This window comes from Pogona vitticeps, chromosome 14, assembly GCF_051106095.1.
Source record: "Pogona vitticeps strain Pit_001003342236 chromosome 14, PviZW2.1, whole genome shotgun sequence".
Taxonomy (NCBI): Eukaryota; Metazoa; Chordata; class Lepidosauria; order Squamata; family Agamidae; genus Pogona; species Pogona vitticeps.
In genome coordinates, this window is record NC_135796.1 from 11,222,155 (window position 1) to 11,250,021 (window position 27,867).

General features: G+C 41.1%; 1 protein-coding gene across 3 annotated transcripts; it reads left to right on the top strand.

Annotated features, from left to right (window-relative positions):
• Window positions 1–3,390: 3,390 nt before the first annotated feature.
• TOP3B (DNA topoisomerase III beta) lies at window positions 3,391–27,658 on the top strand. 3 transcript variants are annotated; one of them, XM_072983723.2, is made up of 18 exons: window positions 3,391–3,522; window positions 6,161–6,287; window positions 7,582–7,713; window positions 8,437–8,543; window positions 10,411–10,485; window positions 11,017–11,213; window positions 12,111–12,267; window positions 13,429–13,542; window positions 14,646–14,736; window positions 17,229–17,383; window positions 17,689–17,794; window positions 18,401–18,547; window positions 19,692–19,865; window positions 21,521–21,649; window positions 22,767–22,916; window positions 23,760–23,860; window positions 24,885–25,086; window positions 26,096–27,658. In XM_072983723.2, exons 2-18 carry the CDS (start codon window positions 6,212–6,214, stop codon window positions 26,575–26,577), a joined length of 2,595 nt encoding a protein of 864 aa, XP_072839824.2. In that variant the 5' UTR covers window positions 3,391–3,522; window positions 6,161–6,211; the 3' UTR covers window positions 26,578–27,658. The 3 variants fall into 3 exon arrangements, with proteins under 3 accessions (XP_072839824.2, XP_072839827.2, XP_072839825.2); XM_072983724.2 differs by lacking the exon at window positions 3,391–3,522 and adding an exon at window positions 3,629–3,647; XM_072983726.2 differs by lacking the exon at window positions 10,411–10,485.
• The last annotated feature ends 209 nt before the right edge of the window (window positions 27,659–27,867 follow it).

Here is a 27,867-nt window from a genome sequence, read left to right on the forward strand (position 1 = left end):
TAAAATATTTGTTCTAAAATAATAGTTTTCTGGATCACTGCGCCAGAATTCCCCAGCCCGGTGCCAGCACAAAGCTAGGGCCATGCTCCCAGTAGTCCTGTGTAATATCTGCTATCACTAGGCTGGATGATAGCTCAGCCAGCCTTTGGTCATCTTAGCTATTAGGATTGTGTTTGTAGGTGACAAGCCTGTTTGTCATTGTACAAGCAGCTCGAGCTGCTGTAGTTATGGTTGATTATTGATTTCCATATGTTATTCCCCCATAGAAATTCAACAAGATCTCATTTCCTCCCCTCCTCTTTTTTTGGCAACCTTTTTGTTAGGTCATTATTCATTGATGCTGCAGTTCTACCTCGCAATCCTGCCATCTTCCCAAAGCTTGAGATCTCTATCGGCACCTACAGAGATTCCATCCTATCAGTGGACGATAGGATGGAATGAAAACTGTGGTTTCCGACTTGCTACTCCCATGCATAAAATTAGTTTTTGCTCAAGCACATCTAATCCAGAAATGGGTCTCTCACTTGACAACTCTGAGCAGTGCACCAATAACAGCATACAAGACTTATCTCTTTAGGAGACAAGCTGAAATAGTCATTTCCTCTTCTTTGTGAGTTAATGTGGTTTCTTTAGAAATCCAGATGGAACAGGCTATCAGAGTTCAAAAAGCAAAGAAATTCACCAGGAGAAAAATGTGTTTTGTTTAAATTTAAATATTGCAGTTGAAACAACATCTCCAAAGCAAAAAATATGGGACCAAAGATCAATGCTGCCATTAAATGTAAGTGCATCCTTTTTGCACCTTAATGATGCATTGTTTTTGTACCTTAACCTCCACCCCAAATAAACACAAGAGGTGACCTCTGCTCTTTGACTCCATAAAGGAGAGGGGCTATGTTTGCTTAAGACTAAGATCATTAAACACACGGGGAGGACAAAATAGGGCTAAGAAAAAATCTGCATGCAAGTACAGTTTTACCTTTTTGGCAAGTGTGAGCAAGTGTGTGATCAGTTATACACAACTGATTCCCTAAATCAAGTTGTGATTGATTTGGAGTAACTCAGTGACTGTCCAGTAACTTGTGTGATGTCCTACTCATACTGGGCAAATCCAACAGGATTCTGGCCAATGAACCTTCTTTACTACACATGAAAATGTGTTTCAGGAAATAGCAGTCTGCCAGGACACTCTATAAATGACCTGCAAGTTATTATTTATTTATTTAAACTACGTATTTTTATGCTGCCTTTCTCCCCATAGGGGACCCCGGGTGGATCACAGCAGATAAAATAAGACATCTGAAAACATTATATAAATATCACATTTAAAAAAACAACAACTAAACAGGCATTAAGATTAAAACAATTAAGCATCAAAACGATTGAAAAAGATTTAAAAACCCGCAAGTTAAAAACCAGAATTCCCAATATAATGTTAAGTTACTGTTGGAGAAAACAAAACAAACCTACAAACAAGATTACAAAGAGAGAAATCAGAAATGAGATTCACCAACAAATTTCAGGATGTCTAAAAGAGAATCAATATCAGTGAAAATTTATCATGTCATTATATACATTAATTAACACTTCTCCCTATATCTTGCAAAGGCAAGAGATACCTTTACTGTGTTACTATAAAAAAAAAAAACCACCACTCTGGCAAGAGTTGACCTTAGAAGAAACTTCCTGCCTTTACACTTCTTACTGTAGGTGTGAAGCTTTCCAAGCCACACAAACATTCCCACAGTTCATCCTTTGGGTCAATAACGTCATTGTCCCCAATTTCTGCTGGCCCAAAAGGATATGTATTTTTATTTCACTCCACTCCGATATGTCTGACAAATTGAATTAATTCATATACACTGAAATATTAAATCTCACAGGTGAGGATTCAATTCAATGCATTGAACATGCCAACAAGAGGGTAAAGCTTCATAAGGTTTCCCCAAACCCCTTAAACACTACAACGGTTCACTGGGATCCTCATTGGAATATGTATAAAAGTTAGCCTTTAAGATACTACCGCTTCCCCGTTTCTCTGTTTTGTTGTTCTTTTCTCTATTTCTTGGTATAAATAGGGATACACATTGAACTGTAGTAGCAAATATTGGCCAAAATTCTGTTGCTTAGCCAATTGCACTGTTAAATCATTCTTATTTATTTATTTATTTATAGTATTTATTTATTGTCATTGTGTGTGTGTGTGTGTGTGTGTGTGTGTGTGTGTGTGTGTGTGTGTAAGGGGAGATCACAAAGACTATACAGTATATAGTCTTCTGTTGATTTCTGTTTACATCTGCAATTTCAGGTGTGTACACACACACTCTCTCTCTATATATATATATAGTGTGTGTGTACACACACACACACACACATTCTCTCTCTCTCTCTATATATATATATATAGTATGTGTGTACTCTCTCTCTCTCTCTCTCTCTCTCTCTCTCTCTCTCTCTCTCTTTATATATATATATATATATATATATATAGAGAGAGAGAGAGAGAGAGAGAGAGAGAGAGAGAGAGAATTTGAGATATCTGCAATTTCAGGTGTGTGTGTGTGTGTGTGTACACACACACCTGAAATTGCAGATGTAAACAGAGGAGTCAACAGAAGCTCAGGCAAAGTTATTCGGGATCCACTTCGGGGATGCTATTAATCCTACAGGATCCCTCAACTGTATTGCCTCCTTCAAACGGATCCAGAACTGGAAGTGCCCAGATGTTTTCTTCCTCCAGGGATCAACTGCCTTCCTCAAGCGGATCCAGAAGAACTGGGACTGAGGTGTCATTTTCTTCCTCCAGGGGGATCAACTGGTTCCCTCAAAGCGGATCCAGTACAACTGGGATTGAGGGGCCACTTTTATCCTCCAGGGATCAACTGCCTTCCTCAAGCGGATCCAGAAGAACTGGGACTGAGGTGTCATTTTCTTCCTCCAGGGGGATCAACTGGTTCCCTTAAACGGATCCAGAAGAACCGGCCATGAGGGGGGGGGCACTTTTCTCCTCGAGGGACTGCCTGCTTTCCTCAAACGGATCCAGAACAACTGGGAGGGAGGCCTCTACGCAGGTTCTCATGTTTTGGGTTTATATCCCCCAATTTCAGGTGGATCGCTCTTTTGAGATGCTTCCTTTCTCCCCTTACACAGGATCCATTGCCCTCTATAGATCGGCGCCTCGACTCCCTAAACCCCCCCCCCCCCCACAAGCAAGAAGCCGCCTCTTTCCCCGGAAGGGCGAAAGAGGGAAGCCAGGGCGGCGGGCCCCGTTTCCATGGCAACGCCCCCTCCCCCGTGTTTTTTTTTTCCGGCGACAGAGGCAGGCCCGAGGCCCTGAGTGCGGGTCCCTCCCCGCCTGCCTGCCTGCCTGAGGCGGGCGATGGCGGGCGGGGAGGCGGCGCCGTCGTCGTCCTCGGCCTGAGGGAGGAGGCAGGCCCTGACCCGGCAGAGGAAGCGCCTGTCATGGCGGCGGCCTCCTCGCCCCGCGCCTGCTTCTACTGAGGCCGCCGCCGCCGCCGCCCGGTGAGTCGGGAGGGGGGCTCGGAAAGGCGGGCGGGCGGCTCCTCTTTCCCCTCAGGACGAGGCCGTGGGCCGAGGAGCCGAAAGCGGGCTGGGAAGGAAGGAAGCGGCCTCGTCCGCGTCGCCGTGTAAAGGAGAGCTTCTCCGGCGGCCGCTGGAAAGCGGCCCCCTTTTTAAAAAGGGCTTTTTTTTAGAGGTGGGGTTGCCTAGTGGATTTTGGGAGTGGACAGCACCCCCAAAAAAGGAACTTTCCCCCGTCACTCAACGTGTTTCCATCTAAGCCAGTAATTCTCGACCTTTTTCGAGTCGTGACCCCCTTTTCTAATAGCCAAGGCACCCGCAGAACCTCCCCTCCCCCCCCAGTTTTCCTAAAATGCATGTTTTAATGGGGGTGAAGTCAACTTTCCTCAGAAAGGAGCGGCTTCTTTCTGCTTCAAAGGGCCTGTTATCTATGGTGTGTGAGAAAATATATATATATAATATGTATAAAGGCCCTGTTTCTCTCATATGCATTGAACATGCCAACAACATAGGTGTTGTTGGCATGTTCAATGCATATGAGAGAAACAGGGCCTTTATATATACAGTCGTGCCGCGCTAGACGATGATAATCCGTTCCACTGAAATAGCAGTTTAGCGAAATCATCGTCTAGCGAAAAGCATTTCCCCATTGGAATGCATTGAAACCTGTTTAATGCGTTCCAGTGGGCAAGAATCGCCGTTGTCTAGCGAAGATCAGCCATAGGAAAGCCGCTTTGTGAACCGCCGATCAGCTGTTTCAGTCTCTGTCTTGCGAAGCTTAGGTCCCGAAATCACGCGTGGAGGGAGCTGTCAAAATCGTAGTCTAGCGAAAATCAGTTTGCGAAGCAGAGACCAAACATTGTCCAGCGAAATTCCCCCATAGGGATCACTGTTTTGCGAATCACTATAGTGATAGCAAAAAGTCAATGTCTAGCGAAAAAACTGTCATGCGGGGTAACTGTCTAGCAAGGCACCACTGTACTGTTTTATATATACAGTGGTGCCTCACACAACGATGTTAATTGGTTCCAGAAAAATCAACGTTGTGTGAAACATCGTTCTGTGAAACACCATTTCCTATAGGAATGAATTGAAAACTGGTTAATCCGTTCCAATTGGAACAGATTGCCATCTTTAAGTGAAAAAACCCATAGGAAACATCGTTGAGTGAAACAATGTTTCCTCCATTGGAATGTATTGAAGCCGACTCAATACATTTCAATGGCTTTGTGAAGTCCTTTTTCACTCCTGTAAAAGTGCCTTACCGTGTTTGGAACAGGTTTTAAATGCTTGCAATCGTTAGCCCACCTCCTGAACCCTATGCAAACTTAATTTGATGTTGTCCTGAGTCGTCCTTAATTTTTAGTGATTTTTTGAATTTTCTCTCATTGGAATGTATTGAACTTTCCGTCCAATGCATTCCAATGACAGAAAATTCAGAACAACACCAAATTAAGTTTGCATAGGGTTCAGGAGGTGGGCTAACGATTGCAAGCATTTAAAACCTGTTCCAAACATTGTAAGGCACTTTTAAAGAAGCGAAAACGGACATTGGAAAGGGCTCTTTGATCTCCGTTTTCCTGCTTTTGAAGCTCTTTCCGATGTCCGTTTTCGCTCCTTTAAAAGTGCCTTACAATGTTTGGAACAGGTTTTAAATGCTTGCAATCGTTAGCCCACCTCCTGAACCCTATGCAAACTTAATTTGGTGTTGTTCTGAGTCGTGTTTAATTTTTGGTGATTTTTTGAATTTTCTCTCATTGGAATGCATTGGACGGAAAGTTCAATACATTCCAATGAGAGAAAATTCAAAAAATCACTAAATATTAAGGACGACTCAGAACAACACCAAATTAAGTTTGCGTAGGATTCAGGAGGTGGGCTAACGATTGCAAGCATTTAAAACCTGTTCCAAACATTGTAAGACCCTTAAAAATGAGCGAAAACGGAAGAGCTTCAAAAGCACTGAAGCCGGCTTCAGTGCTTTTGAAGTCTTTTCCGATGTACCTTTTCGCTCATTTTTAAGTGTCTTACAATGTTTGGAACAGATTTTAAATGCTTGCAATCATTAGCCCACCTCCTGAACCCTATGCAAACTTAATATGGTGTTGTTCTGAGTCGTCCTTAATTTTTTGTGATTTTTTGTTTTCCCTATTTAAATGCATTGAACTGTCCATTCAATTGATTTAAATGGGGAAAATAAAATAATCACCAAAAATTAATGAAGACTCAGAACAAAACCAAATTAAGTTTGCACATGTTTCACAAGGTGCACTATGGAATCCAAGCATTTAAAACAGGTTTCAAACATTTTAAGACACTTAAAAATGAGCAAAAAGGGACATCGTTAAGTGAAATTCCCCCATAGAGAACATCGTTAAACAATGGGGGAAATTCCTCAAAAAAACCCATCGCTGTGTGAATTCATCGTTGTATGAAGCAATCGTTGTGCGAGGCACCACTGTATATGTTTTCTCACACACACACACATAATGAGAGAGAAACAGGTCCTTTGAGGCAGAAAGAAGTCTCCTATACACACACAGGTGCTGACTTTAATATCTTGCTCTGAAAGGTATTCTCTCCAAATAAGTAATTAGTGGAATTTGCTCTGTTTCCTTAGGTTGAAACAAATCAGAACCTTCTTCAAGTTGGAAAGCCTTTTCCCTGTCAGATGAGGATGAAGACTGTTCTTATGGTAGCAGAGAAGCCATCTTTGGCTCAATCGATAGCCAAAATCCTGTCAAGAGGTTAGGAGGAACCTACATCTATTTTATAGTTCAATTTTGCTTCTGTCATTGGGCAATTGTTGGGTAAAGATTTTTATAATAGTAGGTATAAAATTTATAAGAGTTGGGGCTGTAAGCTCATACTTACATAACCTTATGGTATCTCTCTTTAAAAGCAGCCAAAAAGCATTATAATTCTGTCTGTCAGTTGCTGGAGATGGGGTAGAAAGATGAAGGGCAGTAGAAGGCTGTTGCCTTCAAGGTGTAGTTGTATGGACATAAGATGCTAAACTTGGATGAAACCTTGGTTTTATCCCACTCATGTGCTATTAAGCACATGAAAGTGGGCTGCTAAACTTTGGTGATGGGGTGGGTAATTCTGTCATGGAACTGTTATCACTTCTTCCTAAGCGCTGTTAGCTTTACAATAGCTGACATGAGAAGCAATAGTGATGTTTTTCTCCTTACCTTTTAATTTTGTTGTTTATGTTGTTCTTAAAAACCAACCAACAAACAAACCCACCAACCTTCTAGGTCAGTCAGCGAGAGTCAGTTAAGTTCTCAGGCCCAAGACTGGAATTGTTCTGGTCTGCCTTGAGATGCTGAGGGCACTTAGAAGTAAGTGGACTAAAGTATGTGGCTAAAATATTCCCAGGTAGCGAGTATGCTATTATTACGTCTATATTACCTCCTGGGAATACATTTATTTGTTTCATGTCCAGCTTTTCGCTCAATACAAGGACCCCAAATGGCCTAAAAAGTAGTTTAAAAACCAGGTATCTGTAGAGTTACAATCATTTATAGTGTTAAAACTCAATTACCGTATTTTTCCGTGTATAAGACTATACTTTTGTCTAAAATCTTTAGACTAAAAATTGAGGGTTGTCTTATACATGGAAGTAAGCTGGGAGAACAAAAACAAGTGGAGGGGAAAGCAGGGATCAAAGCGATCCTGCAGCGCTTTTATCCCTTTCCCCTACACTTGCTAAGCCCCACTTAGATTTCTTAATTTTGGATTAGAAAAGTGGGGGGGTGGGCGTCTTATACATGGAAAATACGGTAAACACATCATTGTATTAAAAGAAACACTGACTTGAAATACTTCAAAACAGTTTGAAAGCAACAGTAAAAAAAAGTGCAGCTCCCTCATTAAAAACTACTGTTTACAACAAATAAAACAAATGTGTCTGGGAGTAAAGTTGTGTTTATTAAATGGTACCCACACTCAGTGTTTCTAAAGGCAAAATGAGTAACTGTACGGACATTATGTGAAATGTTTGGATTGTGTCATTCTGATTGCCATGTCTTGTCATAGGAAACATATCTTCTCGGAAAGGGCTAAATGGGGCATGTTCAGTCCATGAGTACTCAGGATCATTTGCAGGTCAAAGCGCCCATTTCAAGATGACATCTGTATGTGGCCATGTGATGACGTTGGATTTTATAGGTATACCATTGTTTATTAATCATTTATAACATTGTTTGGTACTGTTGTTATCTAAAGCCACAGCAGTGTGGTGTTAGGTAGCCAGGAGAGCGAAAAGCAGGGCAGCAGAGCTAACTGAAACTTGTAATAAACTGACCTCTGGAGCAGTATGAAACAGACCAGCAACCCATTGGAGTTCAGAATGCCGATCCAGTTTTGGAGTTGGGTTTGTTAGAAGTGTTGTGTAGTTTCAGAAGAATGACTCAATTACTAAAAAATTTCAGATTGTAGTTTGCCTCCAAATCACATTAAGAAAAGTCATTTTAAACTAGGTTTGTTATCCTGATTTGAAGTTTTGTAAGTGATCTATGCCCAATTCAGTTGTTATTGAAACTGGTGTTATTTTAAACCAGAATCAAGGGAGGATATTCCAAGTGTTCAAAAGGCAGAAAGCATATACAGTAAATTAGAGGTGTAGCTCTTACAGTGAGAGCATGGTTCTGCATTTAAGTCTGAACTATACCATTACTTAAAAAATAGTTTTATTGTTCAAGGAGAAAGTAGAAAAGGGAGGGTTAGCAGCTTCTGTGTTTACAGAATGTTGTGAGATTTATTCCTTTTTGTATATTCTACAGATGGGTGTTGATAAATACCTTTCTAACATTTATATACAATGCAGCCGTAGAGTCTGGGTGCTCTCAATTTTGTATTAAAATCTGCATTTAATTCTGTTGTTTTTCTCAGGAAAATACAACAACTGGGATAAAGTAGACCCAGCAGAACTTTTTAGTAAAGCCCCTACGGAAAAGAAAGAAGCTAATCCGAAGCTGAACATGGTGAAATTCTTACAGGTATATTTTCTAAGCAACCATTTTCCCCTGAACAAGCTGACCCCTTTAAACATGTGCTGAGACTCAAATTAGAAGCTATTGCTGCATAAGCAAAACACGGGTAGATGGGGTGATAGGCTGATGGGAATGTAGTATAAGTAGCGTGCAGTGTTCTGCATTCAAATAAGTAAGGATTTAGCTTTAGATGAAACATGGAATTGGGTTACCCAAGGTTGGGTAACCCGATTGATTAGATTGGTTGATTCTACCTGATTGGTAGAATCCAGTGGCAGATCTTTTCCCCCAATCCTCATAGGATCATAGAACAATGGAGTTGGAAGGGTCCTCTAAGGCCATTGAGTCCTAACCCCCAGCTCAATGCAGCAATCCAAATCAAAGTATATCTGACAGATGGCTGTCTAACTTTCCCTAGAATGCCTCCAGCATTGGAGTGTTCACTAGCTCCCAAACTAATTAGTCCCTTTGTTATATTGCTCTAACAGAATTTTTTTCCTGACACTCAACCAAACCCTGGCTTCCTGTAATTTGTGCCCATTGTTGCATATCCTGCACTCTGGGATTTTTATGAACAGATCCTGCTCCTTCTGTGTATGACAACCTTCAAAAGTATTTGAAGAGTTCTGTCATATATCTTCTCCATTTTCTTTTCTCAAGGCTGAACATGCTGAGTTCTTTCAATCTTTCCTCCTAGAGCTTGGTTTCCAGTCCCCTAATCATCCTTCTTGCCCTCTGAATGTGTTCCAATTTGTCAGCATCCTTCTTGGAGAGTGGTGTCCAGAACTGGACACAAGACTCAAGAGGAGACCTAACCAGTGCTGAACCCCATAGACCTTATGGGGTTTGGAGACTATACTTCTACTAATGCAGCTTAAAATAACATTGGCCTTTTTTGTAGCCACATCACATTGTTGGCTCATATTCAGCTTGTGATCGACAACAATTCCAAGACCGTTCTTGCATGTAGTACTACTGAGCCAAGTATCCCCCATCTTGTAACTGAGTGTTTGCTCCTTTTTCCCTAGGTGTAGAACTTTGCACTAATCCCTGTTCATTTTCATTCTGTTGTTTTCATCCCAGTGCCTGAGCCTATTAAGAGCTTCCTGAATTTTCTTTCTGTCTTCTGGGATATTAGCAATGCCACCCAATTTTGTGTCATCTCCAAATTTGACAAGCATTCCTTGTACCCTCTTAAATAAGTCATTAATAAAAATATTGAAGAGCTCTGAGCCTTGTGGTACCCTGGAATCCCTGAAATGTATCATTTCAGGCTTTAAATGAGATTGACATGGAGTAGAATTAATCCGCTAGAGAACAGTTCATGTGCTTTCTTGTGGCATGTCCACTTTTCTTTTAAAAAGTCAATGCATTCTATATCTTGGTTCAATTATGAATAAATGTACTTGTCTACCTCCCACAGACTATCTGAAGTTTCTGTTGTCCGGACAGAATCAAATAATAACACAATTAGCGGCTAAGTTTTTGTTTTCAGCTATGAGAATTTGCAAAACGCTATAGCAAGATTTTATACTATACTATGTATTGATTCTATGTATTTATCTTTGTGTAATTGGGCATAATAAAACTTTAAGGTTTCAAAAAGTAGCACCTAATGTCTTCCCACATGTACTGGTTTTAAATGCGAAAGGCGGTGATTGCTGTGGCATTTTTGTGGAGCAGCAAACATGTCACCAACGCTGCCTTATTATACCCTGATATAATTCAGAATATGCCTTTCTATTTGATCTTCCTAGCTGTATAGATTTGGCCCATAATTCTCAATCTGTCAAGGGCAACTACACTAACACTGAGAGAAACATGTACTCTTCCTTCTTGTTATTACTAGATGATATATTTTATTTTATTTTAGGTAGAAGGGAGAGGTTGTGACTATATTGTTCTGTGGTTGGATTGTGATAAGGAAGGTGAAAACATCTGTTTTGAGGTATGAGTCCTGTGGACACTTCATATTTATTATTTGACTGCAACACATTAGATTCCATTTATGGACATAACATTTATGGTTTTTAGACAAGTTCAAATACAGGTAGGGCAATTTGGTGGGCACTTTTGGTCATGCCGGGTAAGCTAGAAGACAGCCCATTGTTTGGTGGCTGTTGTCATTCATATAATTAACATTCATTTTCTTTGTTAAGTAACAGAGTACATTGTTGATCACCTACTGTTTGTCCAGTATGTCCTGCTTTTAATTACTCAGTTGCATTTTAATCAGTGTGTAGTTTATTTTTTAACGTGAAAGAACTTCGTTCTGTTAATATTGTGAGCCACCTTTGATCCCCTTATCAGGAGAAAGGCAGCCTATAAATAAAACAAATAAAACAAATAATAGGAGTGGCATAATTGTCTTGCTTGTTTACAAATGTGATCTTGAGCTATTTCCATTTTTTCTGTGGTGCTTGCAGAAGGAATGTTCCTAGTAAATACTGACAGTTTCTTTGATCTTTACTTCTTACAGGTCCTGGATGCTACTCTTCCTGTGATGAACAAAGCTCGTGGCAATGAAAGGATCGTCTATAGAGCCAAGTTCAGCTCTATTACTGACACCGACATCTGCCATGCTATGAACCACTTGGGAGAGCCCAATCACAATGAAGCCCTGTCAGTGGATGCCCGTCAGGAACTGGATCTGAGAATTGGCTGTGCATTTACAAGGCATTCACACAGTTTTTCCTATTCTATCATGTTATTTCTTGGCATTGGCTAGGATATAGGCTAGAAATTACTCTTAATATGGAGGGTAGCACTCCCATCTTCTTATCCCTTATCCTAACGCTTAGGTGAATCAGTGGTTTGAACCTGTTTCTTCATTCCCAGTCATACCAATGGCCTTGAGCGACCTAGGGGAGGACATTTCAAGACGCAGTGGCCCCAGCTTGCATGACTGGGATACAGTATAGTACAGCTGTGAAGCAGAAACCTCTTTGTGGAGAAGCTGATCTCCCGGTTGACTGTGCCACTAGCTTGTCTCTGATTCTTTTGAGTACCTCTCTAAACTGAAGCGGAAGGCAAGGTATAAATGTTTTAACTGAATAAACTAAATAATAGTCGTTGAAATGGTTTCCCCTGGAAGCCCTTTGTAATAAGCATCAGCGTGTCAGCCTTTGTGAATTTTTCTTGTTGACTTTTAAATCCAGTTATAAGGTTGACCAGTACTATCATCAGGTTCTATGATTATTCTATTGTTCTATGAGTGATTATATTATTCTAAGTCACCTAAAAATAATCAGACACTATCGGTTTTTTTGTGAGACAATGGTCATTCTAAAAATTGTTATTCCTATTTGTAAGAATTGTCCTTTTGTATTTTTAAAAAAGCAATTCCTATTTCTGTGGTACAGGAACCACACTAAATGCATTCTGTATGTAAAATGTGTGTCATTTATTGAAATTCATATAAGATAGTTATAATCTGGCAACCAAATCTAGAAACCCATGCTAAACCCAGGCATCTTGGGTCTTTATTCCATATGTAGAAATAGCTAACATTGAAGAGATCAGGATCAGGATCAGAATGGTAACTGTTTGATTGTATTTATTTATTCTTAACAGGTTTCAGACAAAATACTTCCAGGGAAAGTATGGCAATTTAGACAGCTCTTTAATCTCTTTTGGTCCCTGTCAGACTCCAACACTCGGATTCTGTGTGGAGCGACATGATAAAATCCAGTCTTTCAAGCCTGAAACATACTGGGTGTTGCAAGCCAAGGTTAGTTATTGCCACCATTTCAGATTCCCTCTGCATTTAGTTGTTACTGGTTGAAACACAAAAACAAAGCAAGTGTATCATCTGAACGCTGAATTGTGTTTTGTGGAAGTCTGATCAGCTAAAAGGAGTCATTGTGTAGCCCCTCGGGAGCTGGCGGGGTCAGAGGCAAGCCAAAACAATGCAGAATGTACAGAAGCTCGGGCTCTTTGACATGGCTGTTTGACTAATGCAGGGGAGGGCAATGTGTGGCTGATCCCTAAAAGTATATTTCTGGATTTTAAAAATCCATATTTCCACTCCAGGAGGCTTCCAGGAGTGGCTGTTTTTTCATCAGGAGCACTGAAAGGGTCCTGTAAATCCTCTCCCCACCTTGAAAGAAAAAGGTAGAAGTGGCTTTCCAGGCATTTTCTATTTCCTTAGCTTTTGTGATGGCTGAAAAAAGCTCTGTCAGGGCATGGCGTAGGCCACAGTGGGCTCTGGGCCAAAATTTGACCCACGAACCCTCAGGGCTTACCCAGCGCTGGAGTAATGCCTCACAAACATGGTGTTTTATAGTTGCAGAGTGGAATGGAAACAAGAAGATAAATAAATACTTATTAACAGAAAAGCTTGCCTCCACTGTGGCAGTGATACGTTTCTTGTGGTTTTAGAAGAGGTAGCCATGTTTGCGGTAGCATGTCAGGCAAAAGCAAAATAGAAAAATTAAGAAGACAAAAATGTGGCATCTTAAAAGAATAACTGATATATTTTAATGTGACCTTTTGTGGACCAGTCCACTTCTTCAGACATCAAGTTCCTTATGCCCACTTGGGCCCTAATTATTTTGTAGAAATTTGAGATTTTGAAATGAGTAGATATCTGTATGCTCAAGATTATTGTAAAGAGATGTATGATTTAAAATAATTAAGGACTGGACATATGTGGTGCATTGTGAACCATAAGTATTGTCTCTTCCTCTTACAAATAATGTATTCAGAAACTGGGGGTTTTTTGCTACCAGTCTTGGGTGTTTGACATATCGTATCATCTTGATACTAGAGGAGAGATAAACTACATAATCACAGTGCTCATTTGGCCTGCCTGGCAAAGCCAGTTACAAATCAGGATGTCACTAGACAAGAACTTAAGTTAGTCTTGCTTTTCTCTGTATCTTCCTCCCAGGTTAGCAATGAGAAGGACAGTTGTCTGACTCTGGATTGGGACAGAGTGAGAGTTTTTGACAGAGAAATTGCTCAGATGTTCCTGAACATAACAAAGGCGGCAAAGGAAGCAAAGGTAAGGCCATGGCAGTGATGTATATGAATTGCATTTCCTGTTTGAGAGCTTTTTGGTGCTAAGTTTAGGTAACATAGAATGTTTCATCTCATTTAGTTTTGCTGTTAATATATGGTGTTTTAAAAGTGCTGGAACTTAAGAGATACATAACATACCCATGTATCGGCTTCCTTCCTCCTGTACTAACTCGGCCTAAGAGAAATGAGCTGATCTTTTAGGTTAAAATTGTTGTTCCTTTTCAATTATTAGTGTGGAACAACAAACATAAAAAAAAGAAAACACACAATAGTTGCAGTAGCACGGTGGATTGGTTTTCAATCAAATTGATTTCAATCATGATTTAAACCACAATTTAAAATTTAAAAAACAGGTTTTTTTAATGATTTGAAGAAAAAGATTGATTTTTAAAATTTAAATTGTGATTTATTTATTTATTTATTTATTTATTTATTTATTTATTTATTTATTTATTTATTTATTTATTTATTTATTTTATATCCCGCCTATCTGGTCAATAGACCACTCATTGATTTTTATCCATCAGCTGCAGTAGGGGTTTTTTTTTTTGTCTTGCAAAGGAAGTTTCAAAAAGGTAATAGCAACATTTCAGTAGTATAAACCCAAATTTTAAAAAAGTACATTAAGATCAATATGTCTTCCCGATAGCAGAATTCTCCTGAAAATATGCACAACTCACCTTTGGAACGCCAATCTTCTAATTCCTGTGTCACTAGGTATAGTAAGACAACTATCTTAAGCAGCAAGTACCATAAGATGGAAACTGTACTGAAGCTCCCACCTCATGGAAGCTGGTGGACACAGCTGTTTTTCGCACATCTTTCCCTGTGTGGTCTCTCCTTTTGTCCTGCTGGAACAGTGGAGGATGCTGTCCTCATGTCCTTGTTGAAACATATTAACAATTGCCAGTCCCATCATCTTGAGTATCTAGAATGGCAGAGGGGACATCTTGTCCCTTTTTCCATGGTGCAACCCAAATAGTCCCTGTCAATGGAATCCCAGGTACTTGACATACAGCAGCCTCTCTGTCAAGTGTCTATGACTGATCCTCAGACCTTCCTAAGCCACATCTCTTTGTCTTCTAGGTAGAGTCTGTGATTAAAAAGGAGAAGGCTAAGCAGAGACCCCTGGCCCTGAATACTGTAGAAATGTTAAGAGTTGCTAGTGCTGCGTTGGGTAAGTAGAGGGTCCAGTGATATAAATTTTTTTGTTTTCAGCATATGGTTGAGGAACATTTTATAAAATCAGCTGGGGATAGTCCTAAAAAACGTACAGAGGTCAATAGACAATGGCTCGAATCTACTTAGTAGCCCCAAGTAAAGAAGCCCTGTAGAATCAGTGGGATTTACATAAATGTTGGGGGACGTGGTGCTGCTGCAGGTTAAACCACAGAAGCCTCTGTGCTGCAAGGTCAGAAGACCAGCAGTTGTAAGATCGAATCTACGCGATGGATTGAGCTCTTGTCACTTGTCCCAGCTCCCGCCAACCTAGCAGTTTGAAAGCATGTAAAAATGCGAATAAATAAATAGGTACCACCACGGTGGGAAGGTAACAACATTCCGTGTCTAGTTGTGCTGGCCATGTGACCACGGAAAACTGTCTACAGACAAACGCTGGCTTTATGGCTTGGAAATGCGGATGAGCACTGCGCCCTAGAGCCGGACACAACTGGACTAAATGTCAAAGAGAACCTTTACCTTTACCTTCCATAAATGTTGACTCTCCAACCCTTGATTTTAGTGGTTCTACCCCAGTGGGAACAAACCGATAAGTTTAGGCCACAAAGCACATCAAGTGAGTCAGTTCCAATACAGTGGTGCCCCGCATAGCGACAATAATCCGTGCCGAAAAAATTGTCGCTATCCAGATTAAAATACGTTTAATGCGTTCCTATGGGGAAAAACGCACTGCTATGTGGAAATCCTCCATCCGGCCACCAGTTTCGCTGCCCGGTAAGCGAGGAAAGGGCGCGAAAACACTGCGGGCGGCCATTTTTCCCGGCGGCCATTTTGGAACCACCAATCAGCTGTTTTTAAAACATCGCTATGTGAAAATCGGTAAGCGAAACGCTTACCGATCATCGCAAAGCGATTTTTGGCCATCTAAAACCACAAAAACCTCATTGTTATGCGGATTCATTGTTAAACAGGGCGCTCGTTAAACAAGGCACCACTGTATGTCTATACTCCCCTTAGAAACGTCTTAATGTTGAGCTAGACCCCAACCCCTATCCTGTGTAGTCCTAGAGGTAGCATAAGAAGGGAGGGTATGGTTTTATGCTCTTGCCTGCATAAGTCCCATTGAACGTAATGGGGCATAGTCCTGAGTGCATTTGCATTGAATCAGTTTGGTAAACAATCACAGATGTTTCTTGTTCACTCCTTGTATTCAGTTGAAGTACGTGGGAGACTTTATGGTCACCAAAAAAACAAACAACCCACATACACTCTTTTTAGCCTTTGTTTTGTTTGTTTATTCTTTTCTCTCTTCCCTCTTCTTTTTTTAACATGCCATCAAGTCTATTCTGAGTTGTGGCAACCCTGGGGTTTTCTAGGTATAGAGTACTCAGAAGTGGTTTACCATTCCCCAGCTTGTCCAAGGCCACACAGGGCGATTCATCTCCCAGGAGGCATAATGGGAATTAAACTCCTAACCTGTGACTCACTGAGCTATTCAGCCAGCTAGATTTGTAACTCTTACAGTGTCTTATTTATCTTGCTGTATTTAGTTAAGGAAATATTTATCTTTTAAAATCTGTATGGGTCATTGATTAAGCGTACATACAAAACAGCAGTTCTGAAGCATATGTCATCGTTTTTCAGTAATGTGTGTATGTATCATAGGCATACAGTGGGGTCTTGACTTGAGAACTTAATCCGTATTGGAAGGCGGTTCTCAAGTCAAAAAGTCTGCAAGTCAAGTCTCCATTGACCTACAGTGCATTGAAAACCGATTAATCCCGTAACAGGCCGTTTTTGTTCCATTTTGGTTTTTTTCTGGTCTGTAAGTCAAATCTCAGTCTGCAAGTCAAACCTAAATTTTGCAGCCAGAGAAGTCTGTAACTCAAAAAGTCTGTAAGTCAAGCCGTCTGTAAGTCAAGGGTGCACTGTATGCCTTAGATGTGGCATGTTCCGTGTATGAGAGAAGATGAAATCCTGTTTTAGGTGAAACTTACATTTGCTTTAGAGTCCCCCCCCTTAACTCTGCTGTTCAATCAGTGTTGAACATCTTTTATTTAGCCAAAATTTAAATTGATGCAGCATATTAAATCTTGCAGTTCTGGTTTATGCTACAGAGAAAATAAAGAAAAACAGATTTTATTTCTTGCTGAGCAGGAAGGGTGAAGCCAAATAGAAAGATTTGAAGAAAGCCCGTCATGCCGTTTATAGCAAAGGGCAGAGGTTCTGAATTCAAGTTTCGCCAATAAAATGGGCAGGTTGCAGGTCATGGGAAAACCCCTTCTGGCCAGAATAAATCATCACTAACTGGACAAGTGATCTGACTTTCTATAAGGCACCTTCCTGCATTCCTAATTGTTGAAAAGATTTCACTGAAGAGTATGTAACTCTGAAAAAAGCCATACCACTTTGTCTATAAACATGTTATTGCTAAACTGATCGTCTAGTTAACAGTCTGTTTCTAAACAACTATAAATATTTTCCTTCTAGGAATGGGACCACAGCATGCTATGCAAATAGCTGAACGGTTGTATACTCAAGGTTATATCAGTTATCCTCGAACAGAAACTACCCATTACCCAGAAAACTTTGACTTGAAGGGCGCTTTGCGACAGCAGGCTAATAATCCTTACTGGGCTGAAACAGTAAGTGTCTGTCTGTCTTTCTTTCTTTGGTTCACACATATTTTATATCTGCAAATGGAGGTGGAAAAAGAAATTGCACTGAAAATGGTTCTTACCTTACAAAGTCCTGTCCATATTATAGGAAATATTTGAAAACATGCTTTATCCTATTCTCAGATTCAGCTGTCTTTGATTTTAATGAGATATTTAACCATCTGCATAAATCCTATTGAAATCAGCAGGATTTAATGTTTCTAATTAGTGGCCAGATGCTGCCCCCTAAAGCAGTGCATAGCTTGTTTTCTCTTTCTCTTGTTTTCTCCCAGGTAAAAGTGTTACTCTCAGAAGGCATTAACAGACCAAGAAAAGGCCACGATGCTGGTGACCATCCCCCAATAACACCAATGAGAACCGCCTCGGAAGCAGAGCTAGGTGACTGATGGTTGATAATTCTGAACTTACAAGAGGTTTTTACCATCAGCCTTGCATTGATCCACTAGCCTGGATGTCACTGGTAATGAGAAGCTCCATGCAGGTGAAGGCATAGGCTTGCGGAGGAAAACTATATGGTTCTTTGCCAGCCCAACCTGCACACATCTTCCTTCCCATGCTGGCTGCAGACAGGCAGAAGCTTGTTCTTCCACCTCTAGCACTGGCATGTAGCTGGTGGATAAAAGGGAACAGGAAGAACTATCCATTCTACCCCCCTCCCGCCCCAAGCTATATTATAAATGTCATTTTTTTCAAAAGGTTAGAAGCTTATTAAAAGGCTAGAAGCCTCATTTCCTTGCTGGCTGTAAAGCTGAGGAAAGGCTTCCTTCCTACATCCACACGCTGCAGCAAAGAAGGCAACAGAAGGTTAAACTTATTTTGGTGCAGAAACATAATGGAAATGCTAGATAAAGATATAAAGAGGTGTACATGGACAAGGGGGTAATGAGACTCTTTTGGCATCTTTTTACAAAATGGATATTTCTACTTGCTTTGTCTAAACTGTGATATGAACAAAGCCTTCGGCAACAATCTCTATTTTACCAGGTGGTGATGGATGGAGGCTGTACGAATATATTACTAGGCATTTCATTGCCACCGTCAGTGCTGACTGCAAATATCTCCAGACTACCATTGCGTGCAGCGTTGGGCCGGAACGGTTTACTTGTGTAGGAAAGATGGTTCTTTCACCAGGTGAGGAGGAAGAACCAACAACAGTGCATCTCATCGTTTGTATCCTTGCAGCTGAGACATATATTTACTACTTCTAGGGATTTAGGATTGTTGCTGATCCTTGTACAGAAAATATGCACAACTTTCTTTCTAATCAATGTGTGGAATTGTTGTAAGAATAACACTAGAAGGGAAGAGGCTGTTACGTTGCTCTGTGCTTTTTGTAGGAAGCAAGTTTTAAATGTTACATTTGTACAGACAATATTAATTACACGTAACTTCATGGCTTAGCATTTTACCTATTGTGAATTATCCTTCCCTCTCTCAGTGTAGATATAATATTCCAGTGGCAGTTTTACTGTTGGTTAGAGTTTGTGTTGCACTGGGTCCAGACTGTATAATCAGCTTCTTGCTTGTCTTTAGCATGCAGTTTACTTTTTTAGGGTTGACTTATTACCCTGTTTCCCCAAAAATAAGACCTAACCTGAAAATAAGCCCTAGTATGATTTTTCAGGATGCTCGTAATATAAGCCCTACCCCAAAAATAAGCCCTAGTTAAGTGAAACCCTGCTCTCCACCATTGTGCAGCAACCAGAAGAAGATAACATGACTGCATTTGAATAAATATAGATTGTTGTACACGGGGAAAAAAATAAGCTGTAATGCATTTTTAAAGCAAAAATTAATAAAAGACCCTATCTTATTTTTGGGGAAACACGGTACAGACCACAAGTACTATCTTTGTCAAGGGTAGCCTGTATAAATATATAATATATAACACTGTACTTTCTGTAGAAAAAAATGAGTTTGTTGGGCAGGATCCTATTAACAGTCATGTAAGATTTGTGTCACTTGCTGTGGCTAATTACAGTTAATTGATGAGGTGCATGTCTCCATCCGTTAGCCCTATTGTGCAACCGAGGTTCCCCCAGCACCTTATGAATTAGCTGGCATTAGCTGCAGCAAGTTGTGGAAATATGAGTAGGATTCTAGCCTTTGTTCAATATGTCTCATTATGACTTCAAAATGAGAAATAATTGGGACTTTTTCCAGTGCCAGAGCAAGATTGATGCTAACCAGTAACCTCCAAATAACATGAAGTTAAAGAAGAAAATTTAATAACAGTTACTCTCATAATTTTTTTTTTTAAAAAATCCTTTTCAAGGTTTCACTGAAATCATGCCGTGGCAGAGCATTCCTCCCGAAGAAAGTCTTCCCATCTGTGAGAAAGGAGACATCTTCCCGGTCAGTGAAGTCAAACTTCTGGAAAAACAAACCAATCCTCCGGATTACCTGACGGAAGCAGAGCTCATCACTCTGATGGAGAAACATGGCATCGGTAGAGACCACATTCCAGGGTTCGGAAATGTTACTTCCTTGGACTGTAACTCCCCCAAATCCCCTAGCCACGGCAGGTGTGCTGGCAGGAATGGTGGGGCTTGTCGTTCCAAAAAAGTAACTTTCCTAAGCTTTTCTAGTAGCATAGTGAGGACCCCTGAAACTGGGGGAGTAAATAAGTGCAATTTAATCATGATTATTTGGTGTTGTTTTTTTAATTAGCAAACTGCCCATGGTGGCGTGTGCATATGTGAATGAGTGAGTTGGAAATTATATTAATAATATAATAATGAGTGAGTTGGAAATAATATTAATTTCAGGATTGACTGGATGTCAAAAATGAACAAAGTGCCTCTAAGCAGCTGCCCAGGAATTTGTATTTGCCAACCAGATCTTGGTTCACAGTTCTTTCACAAAGAAATCCAGTCCTAGTTTCCCCCCAGCTAATCAAAAGGATCTGTTTTCCCCTTTCTCTGCATCACCACTTATAATTTAATAATGAGGGAAGAGTTCTTTTGTTGCCGCTATTATTAAATACAGAGGAATCCTTGCTGATTAGCCCCAAAATCTTACAGTATATCCTCTCTGCTCTTCTGCCTTCTGTATAACCAGAGCCACTTGGTGTCAGAGCTCATGGGCACATTCATGCTTCCACAGTATCCACAGTATACAAGCATCTTTCTAAAATCACTTTTGGGGGAAAAAGTAACCACTTTGCTGTAGCATTGTAACAGAGTAATCTGCCCCCTTCTGGTGTTTTTATATTAGATGCACATCTTCTGCCTTGGGGAATATGGTTTTATTTATGTCCTCTCCTTAGCTCTTTTTCCAAGCTATTGGCTCTTTTTCCAAGCTATTGTTTTACGTCCTTTGTAACTGTGTGCCGGCAGGTGTTGAGTGTGTGGAACATAGTTTAGAATGATGCCTTTCAGGGCTTGTCTTCTGTAAAATATCCATCCAGGCAGAAGGAAAGTTCAAGCCACACTTTTAAAAGTTCTTTCATTTTCAAAGCACTTTCTTCCTGCAGTGCCCATGGGCATTTTTACACTTTTAAACACACACACACCAGCCACTGAATGTTTGCATTTTGCTTGTAAATCTCTGTTACTCAGCCGTCCTGCAGGTGATCTCAGGTATTGAGGTCAAAATGCCTCTGGTCAAATGTCATCTGTCTGCAGTGTTTTGCAGTTTTTCTTGCCCCCTTTTGTTTGGTGGGCAGTGGCCTGGTTGTCAGTAACTAGCCATGTGAATTAAAAGAGCCTGTGACTGTTGGATCTTTGTTATTGATGGTTAGGTTTCCTGTGCTGTTCACAACACCTTCCCTGGTTTGTGTAGTTGGGAATATATCTACCATTAGGGGTGAGACTGAGAGAATGGGACAATCTGATGTAAAGCTAACAGCTATCCCAGTTCTGGAATGCTAAATAGATTCATGGAGGATTAAGTTCTATTCAGCATACTGAAACTTATTTCTGACCAGACTAGTATAGAATTGTGTTGTAAGCTATACTTTTATTTTTGCCTGTATCATTGGCTCAATGATAAAACACAGTCAAGTCCACCCCCTCATTATAGTGTTATGAGTAGGGTTACAACCAAAATAGCAGTTTGAGCACATGAAGATGTTACACAGATGCTAAGTTTTCTTATATATAGGAACGGATGCCAGCATTCCAGTGCACATCAACAACATCTGCCAGCGCAACTATGTCACTGTGGAAAGTGGCCGCCGACTGAAGCCTACGAATCTGGGCATTGTTCTGGTCCATGGCTACTATAAAATAGGTGAGCTCATATCTACTCTGCTTTGCATTTTGGGACAGCTTTGGAGAGTCTGCTTCTATGGGAACAGAAGTCTAGCTTTGAAGGCAACAATTGATGAAATGTGGTTAAAAGAAAAAAGTTAACAATGTAAACTTCATCGGCCAAAATCCTGTTGAGCAGGGTCTGCCTGCTCAATAGAGGTGATGTCATCAGCTGCAGTAGATTAGAGGCTTCCTTTTGCAATTTCTGGATACACACAACTTTGTCACGTTGTCCATAAGCTATGTACACCCCCAAATGTTGGTTATTATCTATAAAACTCTATGTAGCTTGGATCCAGGCTGTTTGAAGGATCATATTATCCCATATGAGACTAAGCTTAAGATCTTCAGGGGAGAACCTTCTCTCAGTTCCACTGCCTTCTCAAGTTCCTTTGGCGAGAACACAAGATAGAGCCTTCTCAGTGGCTGCTCCCAGTCTTTGGAACACACTGGCCCTCCCTCTTATCCTGCCATTATCAGGCAAAGACATTCCTTTCTAGGCAGACTTTTCAGTGACAAATGTCTGAGGAGCACTCATTTTTTGAATTCTAGAGATGCTAAAATGTTTTTTTTAAATGTTTTCAGATTTGTTTTAATCCTGATCACTGTTTAATTGTTTTTAATACATAGTCTTGTATAGCAATTTTAACTTGTTATTATAGTACGATTTTAATTATTGTGAGCCATCTTGGATCTCCTATGGGAAGAAAGGCAGCATATTTTTTAAAAAGTGAAATAAATCACAAAAAGAAACCTTTAGTCAGTGACAATCCGTGACTGCCATTGATGTTATTTCTGTTGCCCGGATGTAGCTGTGGAATAGCATTTCAACCATTAGATGTGAGAATGGCTGAATGTCGGTACAAATGTTGGTGAATGCTAGCAATGCTGCGTAAAAATGTAGAACTTTAAGCTCCCCGGACTGAGCCACAGGCTGAGTGTGCCTGGAAGACCAGCGGGTTTTGGTACACATCTTGTTTATCCTTACGGGATTTACAACAGAGAGGTTCCTGGTTGATTTTGCCCAGGGTGCATTTGCACAGTACAGTACTCCTTTTGGAGCATTTTCTACCTTTGTTTCTCTCGCTCTCTTTTAGACGCAGAGCTTGTCCTGCCTACAATCCGTAGTGCAGTAGAGAAACAACTCAACCTAATTGCTCAAGGTAAAGCAAATTATCACCAGGTCCTGGAACACACCCTGGATATCTTCAAAAGGAAATTTCACTACTTTGTTGATTCAATCGCCGGTAAGGGTTTTACCACACCTGTAACTATTCACCCCTTCTTACAATCAAAAAGTAAACAAAACACGTTGAATATTTTGATGTATCCAATACATTTGTTGCATTTTCTTGGGGGAAGGACCTAAAAAAAGGAAGGCTGTGTTAGTTACCACCACCAACACCACCATCATCCTTTCTCACTCACTCCCTCTTTCTCTCTCAGACACACACCCTTACCCATGTGGGTCCCTTAGAATCCGTGGCCTTGGCAGGACTGGGCTGCAGAGACAGATCTCCTGCCCCCTGCACACACACCCTCCATGCACGCATACATGCATGCATAGCCCCCCCACATGCATGTATAGATGCCCCACCCACCTACGCAAGCCCGGGTGCCCCACGCACACACACATGGGTGCCCCATCCCTGTAAAAAGAACCCCACCCACCCTGCCCTCCAACCATTCCTCAGTTCGAAAAAGGTTTGGGACCACTGTGCTATAGGGAAATCAGTTCCGGTCCACGGAGCGGCTTGCAAAGCGGTGTGCTGAGCTTATCTTCACTGTACCCTCTACTGTCCAGCCGTCAGTCAAGCCTAATCAACTGTAGCTTAAGACACTCATGTTAGGTTCTCCTCATGAATGTCCTAAGCTAGCCGTTGCAGGCACTTCAACTGTCTTTCACAATGCCCTTTATTTTATTTTTAATTTGTAGTATTTACAGTCTTTAAAAGCTTTCAGAGAGGTTATGGAAGTTTTGAGTTACTCAGTTTTAAGTTGTTCACCAGTTCAGGTGCTTGGTTTTCTCTGTTCGGAAGAGAAAAGGAGAAAAAAATCTATAAAGTTCCAAACTCTCCATTACTTGGCAGGTATGGATGAACTGATGGAAGTCTCTTTTTCGCCCCTGGCTGCCACAGGCAAGCCCCTTTCCCGCTGTGGAAAATGTCATCGTTTTATGAAGTACATCCAGGTAAACAGTAGCTAGAATTTAATGAAAGAGAAAATATGTACTGATGTTGCGTCCCCAGCCATGTATACCTGAGATTCAGGCTAACACTTCATTGCTGCTGATGAAGGGGGCTTTTACTCCATGGAAGCTTGTGCTGGAATAAATGTGCTCAGTCTTTAAAGCATCACAGGACGTTTTGTTTTCCAGCAGCAGACTGACACTGCTGTTCTTTTGAAGGCAGTTTTTTGTTTCCATTTGCTTATTCAACATATTTATATGATCACTGCCTTTTCCGTGAAAACAAAAGGTGGCTAACAATGTGCTTAAAAGGTAATATAGGAACAACTGAACAATAAAACCAATACAAAACTCAGTCTCCCAAAGGGTCAGCAGACTAACTTCTTTTTGACAGGCGAAATGGTTGCCGAAATAGGAAAATCATTGCAACGGGTGACGAGGAGGTGGCAATGACCCTCCCTAGCAGGGGGCCTCCCAGCTGTGGCTCTGTGGTGCACCTCATGAGTTGCTTCTGAATTACTAAGACGACACTGGAAGGAACTTCTGTGGTAGACCTTAATAAGCAAGCTGGCTGATAATGCAAGGAAGCAGTGATTTTGAGATCCTGTTTTTAAGCTGTTAATGGAATTGCCCGTCAAAATAGACTGGGAACCAGTAAAGCTGTTGTCATGATGAGTGTGTTGTGCTCAGGTCTGTTCTCCAACAGCCACATTTTGGAACACCTCAAGGTCCCAGGCATATTTTAGGGCCAACACGGCACTAAAGGCACTAATGGGGTGGTATATAAATTAAACAAACCAACAAAAATGCTAGTTGACCTGTCTGATAAAAGGCTTATGCAAATGGATGAATAAAAGGCTTCTGCAACTAGTGGATGAATCATACAAGGCTAAGTGACACTTCAGTTGGGTGTATCTTTTATTTTAATCTATTTTTGCCAAATAGGAAGAAGACTTTTCAGTAGGATACAGAGATTAAAAAAAAGTTAAGTGTTTTTCCTTGCGTGTTTTCCCTTCGTTCTGTCTAGGCCAAGCCAAGTCGTCTACATTGCTCTCACTGTGATGAAACTTACAGCCTCCCTCAGAACGGTACCATCAAACTCTACAAAGAGTTACGATGCCCTCTGGATGACTTTGAACTGGTGCTGTGGTCCTCTGGATCAAGGGGGAAGAGTTACCCACTGTGCCCTTACTGCTTCAACCATCCTCCTTTCAGGGATATGAAAAAAGGTTAGGCGGCTGACAGATAACATGTTGGCTAATTGCTTTTCCGGCAGTATTCCTCTTTGGGTTTTTATCACAAAACTGCAACTGCTGTCAATCTGGCAACTCAGATGTGCATAGCTGAAAACTGCTTTGAGCCTTAAGGTCACTGCTGGTGACCATATTTTTACTTGAGGCGTGTGGTTGCGTGTAATTCCTATGATTAGATTATATCAGTTTTGTTCATTTGCACAACGTGCTTGGAGCATATATAGTTTCTGATTTGGAATTTGGCAGGTGCTTCTGAGGGACATACGAATGAACAGATAGTTTTTTGTTTCAAGTGGATGAAATCCTGCCACCTTAACACACACCATGTAAGGCTGATGATGTAATCAGCCACACTGATTTTTCAGAAATGAAGAATTTCTGACACACACCACCAAACAAAGGTTTGGAAATATTTTATTTCCAAAAAAACACCACAGCTAATGGCATCATCAGCCTTACCGCTGTAAGTAAAAGCAACAGGATTTGGGCCAATGTTTGGAACGTTCAGAGAAAATGTAGAGATGGCTTTTCAGTAATGCTGCGCTATCTAGTCTGCAGGATCTTCTCCATTGGCGTACCTTCTGCTCCCTCCCATGACTTGCTGCAATTCTTCCTCTACACAGCCATTGCTCTCAAGTAGCCACATCTGAGCACCACTCCCTGTTTCAATTCATAATCATCTCACAAAACCCCATAATCAGAAATTGTACTGTGAGAATAAAGGTACAGTGTAGTGTAGGTTTAATTATTCAGAACTGTCTCACTTGCTCAGTTGTTTCAGGCATGAAAAATGGCTTTGTGAGATTGCAGATTTTGTTAGTGGGTTATTGTTTTTGCCTTCTAGACGTTGCAGCCTAAAAGCACAGATCCACACACCTTTACTTTACAGCCGGTCATTTACTTATTCCCACACAGAAGAGAGAGAATAGGAGATACTGAGTTTTCGCATGGTTTTGTTATGTTTTGTTGCTTTTCCTCCCCCCAGGAATGGGTTGCAATGAGTGTACTCACCCCTCTTGCCAACACTCGCTGAACATGCTTGGAATTGGACAGTGCGTGGAATGTGAGAATGGAGTGCTGGTGCTTGACCCCACATCCGGACCCAAGTGGAAGATGGCCTGCAACAAATGCAACGTGATCGTACACTTCTTCGAAAACGCGCACAAAGTCCGGGTGTCAGCAGAAACGTGCGAGGCCTGTGATGCTGCCCTTGTGGATGTGGATTTCAATAAAGCCAAATCCCCCCTTCCTGGCAGTGAGACACAGCACACGGGTTGCGTGTTCTGCGACCCCGTCTTCCAAGATCTGGTTGAGTTAAAGCATGCCGCGATGAAGCATCCCATGCACCGGGGAGGACAGGGGAAACGACAGGGCCGAGGAAGAGGAAAGGGCAGGAGGCCTGGAGGGAGGCCAAACCCAAAGAAACCAAAAGACAAAATGGCTGCACTGGCTGCTTATTTTGTGTAACGGCCCTCGTACAGTAACTATTAAACAGTGAAACTTCATGCAAACTTCCGGTTTCATTGAATCTTTCCAGTCTCTTCAACTGTAAACAAATTATTCAGTTCTCTGCATTGGAACAATAAATGGAAAAGCTGCAGTGACTGGGGAAAAGGTAGTTTAGGAGAAAAGGTGACTAAGTAGGGGCATGATAAAATGTATGCATGGGGTTAAGCAAGCACACAAGAGACATTTTATTCTGCCATAATTTGGGATGATCCAGCGAATGATGGACAGGAGATTATGGACGCAAATAAAGAAAACTTCTCCATGCAGTGCGCAGTCAATATAAGGGATTTGCTGACAATACAGTTTTGTGATGGCCGTTAGCCTGGATGGCTTTACTATGGAATTAAACCCATCATGGAGGATTGGCCCTTATGGCTGCTAGTTGTCATGGTTATTTGGTACCTCCAAGGTAGGGTTTGGTATGCCTTTTGAGCAGCATTGTTGCCGAGTCACAACAAGGGGAGAGGGCTATTGTCTTCGGATCTTGCTTCTGGGTTTTCCCAAAGACATCTGATAAGCCACATGGGGATAAAAGACTGCTGGGTGAGAGAGGGTCCTTTGTTCAGATCCAGCTGGGCTTTTCTTATGTTCTGAAATGCCTTTGGCTGCAGCTTTACATGATCTTTTACAAGATCCCATGGAAGTACATGGAATTTATTAAATCAGCCTAATTGAAAACTGTTCTGCCTTTTCTGACATGTACGTCAGGAACATAGGATTGCAGTACCTTAGGATACCCAAAATGATTTGTGCTCCACAGTGTCTGCCATCAGTTGTGTAAAGTAATTCTCTGCTTTGTACGTTTGATATTATTTCTGGATCTACTGCTGCTGTTTCAGGAATGCCACCCCCAAGTGTTTCTGAATTTGCCCGAGCACAAGTCTTCATGGTGTTGCAACAGAATTGAGATAGGAAACTTTCTAAGCTGTCACCTCTAAAAAGGGGAAGATTCTTCAGAACAGGATGACCAGAAACTGTGTTTTTGAAGCCTCGTGTAATTCTTAGAATATTAAAGTGAATAATGCAGTTAAAACCTCCACTGATAAGCTTCTGGTTTCTCTTCAGATCGCATACATATTTCTTAAGATGAGTTCAAACTTTTGGGGTGTGTGGCTTTATACTTTACCCGGGATGACATTGGGTTGGATTGAATCCCACCCAACCCCCATGGTGGCTTGTAGACTGAACTCATCTTAAATAGTATACCTGGCAGACTTCTGCCATGAATTTTTGGGACTCTCATAACAC